The 10,894-nt window shown below is 29.8% G+C and overlaps 1 protein-coding gene across 1 annotated transcript; it reads right to left on the reverse strand.

Moving 5' to 3' along the window:
- Window positions 1–6,104: 6,104 nt before the first annotated feature.
- On the reverse strand, window positions 6,105–9,938 carry LOC132743417 (josephin-2-like). The gene is made up of 2 exons (XM_060731940.1): window positions 8,804–9,938; window positions 6,105–7,540 (listed from the first exon to the last, which is right to left on the reverse strand). The coding sequence occupies exons 1-2, from the start codon at window positions 8,908–8,910 to the stop codon at window positions 7,237–7,239; spliced, it is 411 nt and encodes a 136-aa protein (XP_060587923.1). The 5' UTR covers window positions 8,911–9,938; the 3' UTR covers window positions 6,105–7,236.
- Between the last annotated feature and the right edge of the window lie 956 nt (window positions 9,939–10,894).

Raw genomic sequence — 10,894 nt, forward strand, 5'->3', positions numbered from 1 at the left:
TTCTGACTGTCAGCCAGATTTTTTGTGAAACAATTAAAAAAATTTCTACAAAAAAAAAATCATTCATCATTTTGTTTCTTTTTTGTCATTTTATTGTTTATTTTTGGGTTTTCAAACTTTTTAAAAATAATTTTAAAATAACCTAAATTTAAAACTTTTTATTAAACAGTTTGATTTAAAAAAGGAGGGTTTTTTTCCCACTCCTTTAAAATAAATTAAAAAAGAAAAATAAATTTCACTACTTTACTTTTTGAAAAAAATTCCCTGTGCAATTAGTTAAAACTAAAACCTTAAATTTAAAAGGGGTGGGGATGACAAAAGCGGGGGAATTTAAAATTTGTCAAAAATTTTTTTTGCCCCGGGAAAAATTAGTTTTGAATTTTTATGAATGTGTTTCATTTTTGGAAAATATTTTCTAAAATTAAATTAAAAAAAACCCAATAATTCTTCACAAAATAAAATTTATTACGGGGGTTCATTTAATGTGCATGAGGGGACACCCATGCAAAATTAGGGCTCAATCAACATGGTAAATTGGGGCCTGGGGGTCACATGGAAAAATGATACAGAACAAGTTTTAAATTCTGTTCCCAAAATTGCCTAATGTCATTTCATTTTTTTTTTGAAATTTTCCAAATTAAAAACAGTAAAAAAATTTTTACATAAAATAACGACAGAAGAAAAATTTTGATGAAAAAACATAGTTTGAATGAAATTGTTAAGAGAAAATTAAATTTTTCCCGGCAAAAATAAAACAGAGTTAAACAATGAAATTTTTCCAAAATCGAACATTTCCCACATCTGTTTTACATACCAATTTTTAAAAAATTTTTCACGGGTTAAGCGCCAAGAAAGAAAAAATTTTCATCTAGATGAAAACCCCAAAAAAACGACCCAGAGTTTTATTTTCCTAATGAATCCCCAACCCTTTTAAAATTTAACACACGAAAGTCTCATGATTTTTTTCCCAAGAAAAGGGTTCTAATTTTTAGTAAAAAGAAACAAAATCCCTTCCCCAATTAAACAAAGGGGTTTTTGGATCGAAGGCAAAATTTCCCATGAGATAGTTTTTTTCCCCCCCACAGACGAGTAAAACCCAAAAAAATTTTGGGGCAAAGGTTTTTCCCCAAAAGTAAACCGGGCCCATACAGAAAATAAGCGATTTTTTGCAAAAGATAGAACTTCCTTTTAAAAACCCCTGGAATTTACAACAAAAAAATTCTTCTTTTAAGATTTCCACTAAAAAGGTTTAAAAATCCAACTCTCTTCCCCTAAAAAGGACCGAAAAAATTCGAAAGAATTTCAACATTCATGGAAAAATTAATAACACACCCCCTCTCCTTGAGTTAAACCAAATCACAAAAAGATTACAAAATAACCATCAAAGTAAAAACCCTTAAAAACCCAACCAAAAGAAAAAATATGCAATTTTTTAAAGAAATATAAATACTAAAAATTTTAAATCAAAATTAAATTAGAAATGGAAAATCTGGAAAAAGTTTGAAATAGACAAACGGGAAAGCCCAAAACCAACAGGAACCAAAAACCCGTCATATCATTTCTACCCCGAGAACCTTCCTCCTCAAGAAATTCAAAAGCAACTGTTTAAAAAAATTTCCCGTTATTTTTCATCAGTCAAATTTTTTTAGAGGGGCCCAAGATTCCCAGTAGAAAGGAAAGGATGACAATACACCCTTTGCGGTAAAGCAGTAACAGGATAAGAAAATTTCCGGGTTAAGAACGTCTCGAAAAGGACGGAAACTGTAACAAAACTCCAGACCCAAAGACCATTAGTGCGGGGAATCTCGAGTCGTAATCTTAACCCAAAAGAGGAATAGTCAAAGAATTAATTTCTCCCCCAAGTTAGACAAAAACCAAAACAATCCCTGGACAGTCACCCAAAACAGACAAATTTCAACAAAGACAGACCAAAAGGGAAAAACCAAAGGGCAATCACCTTTGACAAACACCCCGGCAAAACACCAAAAACCCGTCAAAAAAGACAGACCAAAAAAAACTTTCCCCCAGAGTACACTGCTCGACGAAGGGCCAGTTTAGACGGCGACCTTCTCCCCCGGGATCCATTCACAAAGGGGTTTTCAGCCTGGATTTCAAAGAGGCTTTCCCAAATTTTGCATCAACCGCCCTTTTTTTTAACCCAAATTTGGGTGGCAAAAAACCCCCTTTTCAATAATTATCACCCGCACAAAAAAAAATTAACCCCCCTTTTCAGGCCTCCCAAAAGGAAAGTTTTGGGGGGAATTTGGTATTTCCTGGAAATTTTCCCGGGGGGCCCGCAAAGTTCCAGGGATTTTTATGATTGGAAAAAAAAGCTTTAAAGAATCCTTTTCATGTATTTTATGAAAAAAGTGAACAAAAGCTGAATTGGGAAAATAAATTTTTAAAAAAAGCTCAAAATTGTTATAAAAGAAAATAGTGAACAAACCCTTTTAAAAAAGTAAATTTTTGGAAATTTTGAACAATTATCCAAAAAATTCATCATTTAATGTTTTTTAAAGCTGAAAACTGTTAAATGAAAGGGAAAATTTTCAAGGGAAATAAATAAAGTACAAAAAATTTTTTGATAATGAAAATTTTGAAAAAACTTTTTAAATAGGGTTAAACAAAAGAATTTTTTGAACAAAACTCAAAAAAATGTTAAATTTTGATATTTGTTAACAAAGCCCCAATATTGGGTTTATTTTACAATGGGAAAATGTGTTTTCATAAAACATTTTAAATTGTTTAACAAAGGGTTAGACTTGTAAAAATTCCATTTAAAATTGGGGGAAAAAAAAATTAAACAAAAATTTTGGGAAAAAAAAGAAAATTTTAAGTTTTTAATGCAAGAATTTTTTAATAGTTAAAAATTAAAATAGTTTAAAATAGATTTACTTAACTGGGAAACAAATGGCCCGATGATTTATTTGGGAAAAATTAAAAAAGTGTTAAAATATTGGGAATTAAGGTGAGGGAAAAAATTTTTACTTAAAAGAAATTAAAGGGAAAAAAATAGGGGTATTATAGGGGGGAGTTTCAGGTGATTTTTACCAAAGTTTTTTTAAAGAAATAATTTATTAAAATTTTTTAAACCTATTTGGTTTCATTTAAAGAAGTTATTTTACAACTTCTTAGTTTTTTGTTGCCCAAATCAGTTAACATTTTTACGCAAAAACAGTTGAAGTTAACTTACATTTCCCGTCCATGTTTTTATGGAAAAAAAACAGTATTTTTTATAATATTTTTTAATATAATAAATAAAATCATATAAAAAGCCCATAACAAACTTCTATAATGAGATCAAGTGTTTTCATCATCTAAAAAATAATTGGGCAGTTTTTAATGCCCCCATTAAAAAACCCTCCGAGGGGAATTTTAAAAAATTACCCTTTAATTAAATTAAAATCCCTCATGTAAAGTAAAGCATACACCTTAAATTAAAGGTTTGGGCATTCTCAAAAATTAACCCAACATTTTTGCACCTTATGGGTTTTTTTTTGGGGTTTCTTTTTTTTTTATTATTGGGTTTTTTATCAATTATTTTCCCCAAATTTTTAAAAAAAAAGTGGCCAGTTTCAAAGACCCTATATAGGTTTTAAAAAAAAAAATTTGGTTTTTTTTTTTTCTAGTTTTTTAGGTTTTTATTTAAATTTTGCTAAGAAAAAATTTATTAGGTTTGTAAATTCATTTTTTAATTTTTATATGAAGATTAATCCACCCCCCTTTTTTAATCTGACCCTTTTTTGGGAAACAAAATTTTGGGGAAAGATTTTTTCCCCCCTCAAAATATTCAGGGGCCTTTAAAAGCAAATTAAAACTTTTAATTTTTGATTTTAAAAATTAACCAGTTTTTTTACTTCTCCCCAAAAAGTGATTGTAGCACTAATTTTTTCCCAAAAAATTAATTTGGGTTTTGTCCTTTTTTAAAATTAAGTGAGGAAAAAACACTGATTTTTAAAATTTAAAAATTTTATTAAAATTTAGTACCAACCCGGGATAAAAATGCACGCTGGCTTGGCCCCCCCCCCCCCCCCAAAACCCCCTTTTTGGGAAGGGGGTATTTCCCTTTGCATTTTTTTTACATTTTTTTTTTTAAAAAAAAAATTGTGCAAAAAACCCCCTCCAAATAATAAACTAAAGGTTTGAAAGCAACTACCGAAATTTTTAGTTTTAAAAAAATAAATTGGCCATTTTTTTTAATATCACTTATTATAATCTAGTTACTAATTTCCCTTTATTATCATTTTAAAAAAGATATATGTTTTTTATTTTTTTTAGTATATTGTAAATATTTTTGTATGTATTTTTAAGTATATATCTAATATTTATTATTAAAATTATAGTAATTTTCACATTATGAGCCTGTTGCATGTATATTTAAACCAAATTCCCTTTGTTTTCATTTTTAAATTTCATTATTTTTTTACTTTTTCTTTTTTCTTTCTTAAAAATTTTTTTTGGGTTTTTTTTTTTTATTAAAAAATTTGATGATTTTAAAAACAAAAATTTCCCCCAAACTTTTTATTTCCTTTTTTTTTAGGAAAAATTGGCCAAAAGAATACATGTTTTAAATTTTTGGTCATGTATATAACATGTACATTGAAAGGTCCCCCCTTTTATGACATGACTTTAAAAAATTTAATAATAAAAATTTGTACTGTACAATCAATTTTTTAAAATATATTTTTGTTAAAGATGTTTTTAAAACTCATTATTTGTTTTTCCTCATGTTTGTTTCTTTTTACTCGTGAGTGTTTTTTCATTAATTTTGTTGAAATAAAAGAAAATAAAGCAAATGCTATATAAATCATTTTCCAAGAATTTGTTGTTGTTTTTTAGCATTTTTAAGGACTTTAAATTCTAATCATGATATCCCCAAAAAATGATAACCAGGCCAATTCTATAAAAGAAAGGAGGTCAAATCCATTTTAGATATCCAGAAGGTGAAAGGTCAAGTGCTAGAAGTGAAAAGAATTAAATAGACTAACTCCGGAATTAAGAATACTTGTTTTTTTTCCAGCTAACGCATAGGTACAAACACTTTCATAGTTACAGCTTCGAAAATATTGAATATTAAATGGGTTTTTTTTAATACAGAAAGCATAAAAATATAACTTCAGGAAAGGGATTACCATAATTTATTTTTGGAAAAACCCCATGTGACAAAGCAAAAGGGAGGTAATCCATTACATATTTTTTGACAAAAAAAGTTTGGGAGGGGTTATTTTTCCCTTTTTTGACCCAAATTAAAATTTTTGAATAATTATTTTTCTTCTCGAATAATTGCTTTGGTTTTTTTATTTTATTTTTCATACTTAAAAAATTTTTGAATTTTTTTAAAAATAATGTTTTGTAGAAAAAAATTTTAAATTAAAAATTTTGGGACGGCTATTTAAAAAAATAAGAATATCTTCAACAAGGTCTTAGAGTACTTCAATACAGCTTTAATGACCTTATGATGTAATATTCAACATCAACAACAACAAAAACCAAATAAATCTGAACAATTATTTTTGCAGACAAACTAAAAATGGCCACAAGGTATAAATGTATGCATTTGTACATTTATTTTGAAGTTATTTATTAAGTTGAAACCCATGACCCATAATATGCAACTCCTCTAAATGAGTGTCTTCTTTTTGATGTATTAGAAAGATAGTGATAGATATAAAGATTCTTATTTTATTTCTAGATTATCAAGCATTGACAAAGTACCTTTGTTGTTTTACAGTTTATGAATACAGATACTAGTACACAATCTAATGTGGCTGAGTTGTTAACACATTGGACTAGTAATCTAGGGATTGCTGCCCCCATGGGTTCAAACCCTATCATAGACAAGTCGTTGTTTCTGTGAGCAAGAAACTTTACACTCATTGCTAAGTACTGGTTGGTTCTAGGGACGGATTCAAGCGTGTTTCAATAAACTTATAGCTTCTAACACATTGAAAAATAACTTAAATTAGTATATACTAATTTAATAAATAAAACAATGATTTTAGTACCAGCTATTGTATTTAGTTCAGAAAAACTGAATTCATTCCTGTGATGAAGATAATCCATCTAGCTTACTAAAGGGCAGTCCTTCAACTCAGGTGCCCACTCATCCCTAAAATAATGCACAGAGGGAAATATGAGATTTGCCTATGCCAGTGTGATTAAAAATCTAAATAATTATGATCTTTACAGGGTCTGTATCGCATAAACTTCCACCTCACCCAAAAAGTTGATAAAGGAATGCAAAAGAAGCTAGACTAACCTAATATTAATAGTAAATACATATGAAGGTAATGAAAACAACTAGTTTAGTAACATTTTATGCTATATTAGAAAACACCCAATTATTTTTACAAGAAAAAATAAATAAAAATAACGCATAATTAAAAATCATTAAATAACATGTATACAAGACAATAATATGTAACAAAATTCACTTTTTTGACAAAGCTTTTGAACCCTTATATAATGGTACTCTAAAGTAACATAAAATAATCCATTTTTTAAACAAAAAAGTAACTTATAATAATCCTTTTTTACACAAAGCATTTATGTACCACTACCAGTATATATGTAGATGCATATAATTTTAAATATAACCTTTTTTCATAAAGCGTTTAATATGAACCCCTAAATGTGTATGTATCATAATGTTTCTATAACCTGAATTAAACACAGCGTTCATAAAACCCTAAGCATACATGTAGATAAAAAAATTCACTGTACTTTTTTTCAACAAAGATATTTATGAACCCCTTTATATACATAAATGTTTACTACAGCAAGAACAATATTTAAAAGAAATGGAATGAAATAAATACATAAATACCTAGACTGGTTATACAAATTTAACAATATTTTATTTTAGCATTTTCTCGAGACAGTCAAAGAATGAAAAAAAAGCACAATTAAACTTGTGCAACCATTAATTGAGCATGTCCTTTAAAAGTCTCTCCAAAGGATCTATATTTAATTAGTTTATTAAAGCTTTAGGAGGCAAAAAGGGCCAATAGATTCACAGGTCTATGTCACTTTTATATCAAAATTATGATGTGTCAGCATATTTGCCTATCTTAACAATACTTGTACTGTAATTTCTTCTATATTATCACTTTTTATTTTGACACTCATTTAATTGATAACATACACTTCCAAATCATGAAAAACTTCTCAGGTACTTAAATGAATTTTGAAAAAAGGTTGATCTTCTCTCCAATTTATCTAAAGACAACATTTTTTTTAAGAATTAACATCTTCCATATACCAAGATCCAGAAGTTTCTACTGAAGGCTCCACCACGATCAATAACTGAGTTTTCTCATCTTTCAATCGTTCATTTAAGAAGTCAACTGCTGCCTGTCTCTCACCAAGTTTTATAGGCTTATCTAGTTTAGAATCTAGATTGTAGAAGGCTCCTTGTACTTCCCGTATAACATACCAGTGTTTAAAGTCGAATGGAATCTTGACAAAGCCAAGTTTATAGTCTGATGGAACATTGAGAATAACACCTTTAACTTTGCTGAAATTTACCTTTTCTACTTTCCTGAAGAAGAAAAAAAAGGAAAATACTAGTATATTTTTAGAATTGAATTGAAAGCATAACACAAAAAAGTTGTAATACTTTAAACGTACATTATGCCTCAGATATGAATAAATTGCAAACATTAAATTTATAATGTTTAAATAATGGTTTTTAGAGAATTTATGTGCTTTTACCTGAAGTAGTGCTAAATGTGAAATAATTTGTCATAAAAGTAGCAAAATGTAAACAAAGTAGTATTTTAACTTCCATACAAATACTAAATCACTATAACTGTACTAATTGCAAGAAAAAAGCGACAGAAAGATAATTGGCCAATGAGTAACTTTTTGGAAACTATAAAAAGTACACCAAAAATAAAATGCTTTTGAGAAAGAAAAACAAAAGCATTTCTGGAGAATAATGGGCTTTTAAACATATTTATTTTAGTTTGAAACTGATGAGACCTGAATTCTTATTCGAACCACTCTCAAGTCCACTTAGTCCTGGTGTCATCTGAGATAACATGGCAGTGTCTGTAGTAGGGCTTGAACCAACGGCCATTTGGTTATAATTTATAAACATTATGTTCAAGTAACTTTCAAAAGATGGAAATGTCAGATGTTTAAAATTCATTTACAACTGCCGACATATTTTTACACTGTGTTTTGATACAGCACTGCAGTGTCACAGCATTTCAATATTATGCTGGTACAATATGATTAAAATCAATCAGGTCATAAATAACGTTACACTTTTTTAAAAAAAAACATATTAACGTTTAGCCTACTGGTGGCAACTTTTTCTATTCATGCAACAAGTGCAGACCACGATCAGCCAAGCACATTCATGCTGCCTAATAATAATGGTCTGCACTGTTTAGTTTTAAGTCACTACTTATATTGGAAATTTCTCAAGAAATGACGATTGGTTTTGTCTAAATTGAAAGATTGACAAGTCCATTTAAGATATTTAGTGGGGTAAGGGTTCAGACTGAACATCATGAATGATGATGCAGTCAGACTTGTACTTAGCACTTGCAGTTCAACAAATATTCCTCATATCAGTATAAGTAATACCACTGTACTCCACTTGAAACTGACAACTTCTCCAATTTCCAAATACATTATTCAAAACAGCTTGAGAAGACTGTAAAACATAAGATTCTTTTGTTTTGAAACATTGCCTTAAACTTGACTCATGCTCAAATGATCAAATCAAACATCTGAAGACCTGCGCTTTCCAGAAAAATTTTGTTTTAAAAAAGATAATTTAAAAGAAGCTTACTTTCTTCTATCAAACCATATCAAACACAGATCCTTGGTTTGTAAAGCAGCTGTCAATACATTAACATCATAGTTACCAAGGCCAAGCATATTACGGTGAGGGTTCATAAACCTTGAAGGCGTCAAACTGTAAATACAAAATTGACAAGTGAAAGAAATACGATGCTTATTTAAAATTGTAACAAATGTGTGTTATTATCTGTCAGTTAAAAATCATATATAATACCTAAAAGATTTAACCTTAAGCAGTAAATTTCTACCTATATGATCACTGCAGACCAATTTCAGACAGCATATCTGTACCATATCTTACTCTGCCATGTTCATTATTCAGTCAGTCAGTATATACAATTCCTCATGTACTTTGTTATTTATTCAAGAATTTGAATAAATTTTGGTCAAAATTTATAAACACTTGTGATAAAATTGACTTGATGACTTATTCAAATTTGACATTGACCTTTGAATGACCTTGACCGTCAATGTTAAATATCAAATTTGAATTATATTTTGTACAAAAAAATGTTTTGTAGGAGTATTCTTTTCTACAATTTTATACCTCTGCTGATGTGTTTGACTTTAGAAATAAGACTAGAACTGTGTCCAAAGGACACAGATGCCCCCACTGACAACATATATATGGTATATAGTGAAAAAATCAACAAAGGGCCATAATTCTGTTAAATTTGGTTGCAGCAAAAATTCCTTCCTTTACTTCCATCTACACATAAAGGTTGTTCTTCTCTGGAAATTTAAGCAAAATCTGCCATCCGGTTTAAGAGGAGTTGCGTTCACAAAATTTCTATATGGTATATAGTGAAAAAATCAACAAAGGGCCATAATTCTCTTTAAATTTGGTTGCAGCAAAAATTCCTTCCTTTACTAATATTTACACATAAAGGTTGTTCATCCCTGGAAGTTTAAGCAAAATCTGCCATCCGGTTTAAGAGGAGTTGCTTTCACAAGATTTCGAGACGTACGGACATACCAACTTTTGATATTTAAGAGGCAAATCAGCTCATAAACTACAACTGGACGTAAGTCCATAAAGTGAATTTAGCTCATAAAAACAAAAAATAGCTCACAATATGAATTTTATGAGTTTTTGTTCTTTATTTAACTATGGAATGAAGCTCATAAATATCAAATGTTTGCTCGGCGGACGTACGTGTGGACGGACAAGTGCAACGCTATATGCTCCCCAAGCATAATAAAGTTGAACCTGGCACCCATTAGGTGGTGGCTCATGCTTAAACATAACCTTATAATATTTTACAATATTATTGATATAACACTTGATAATTATGAAATAATGTGCAAGGTATGTGTCTCTATGACAGGCAAATGATATAGGGGGGGGGGGGGGGGGGTTCAGAATTTAGTGCCCTATGGACAACTTCTTTATGGGTAAACTTGAACATTAACTGTTTGACTAAAATGGTAGATCAATGTCACTAATCAGAACTGTTCACATTTTAGGGGAGAAGATGTGTAAGCGGCCAGAAAGCTCACTCTGGGGGACTGTAAGTTCAGAGTTTAATTATCATTTCTCTGTAACTCTTGAGAAATTACGAATGATTTTCAATATTGCGGGGGAGTATGTCATGTTTTAGAACTCTTCATTATTTAAGGGAGAAGATGTGTAAGGGCCAGATAGCTCAGTCGGTAGAGCCGCAGAAAGGTATTCCATGGGTTCCGGGTTTGAGTCCCAGTAAGGCTGCACATTTTTCTCACCCTGTGACAATAATACTCGCAGATTACTTGAAACAGGAAGTTGAAATAAATTGGCTTAAAATTACCAGAAGAAAATGTGAGGACTCCTCTAGTTTTGTAGCTTAATTTAAAGAAGTACATCTTACAAATAACATAGGTCTGACTTTGTTTGCCCCTTTGAATGGTCCAAAATAGCCCTGCTCAGGGTTCGGCTTAGTTACATTGACATATTTAGAAAATCTGAGCTTTAAATTTTGTACTAAATATAAAAAAATAGAATCTCAATTGCTGAGAGCTTGGATAATTTGCTAACATAGACTTGTATAGCATTGGTTGTCTGAAACCATATGCTTTAGAGATTTAATATTTAACATGAATC

This window comes from Ruditapes philippinarum, unplaced genomic scaffold, assembly GCF_026571515.1.
Source record: "Ruditapes philippinarum isolate M1 unplaced genomic scaffold, ASM2657151v2 ctg22563_1_1_1_1, whole genome shotgun sequence".
NCBI classification, from domain to species: Eukaryota; Metazoa; Mollusca; class Bivalvia; order Venerida; family Veneridae; genus Ruditapes; species Ruditapes philippinarum.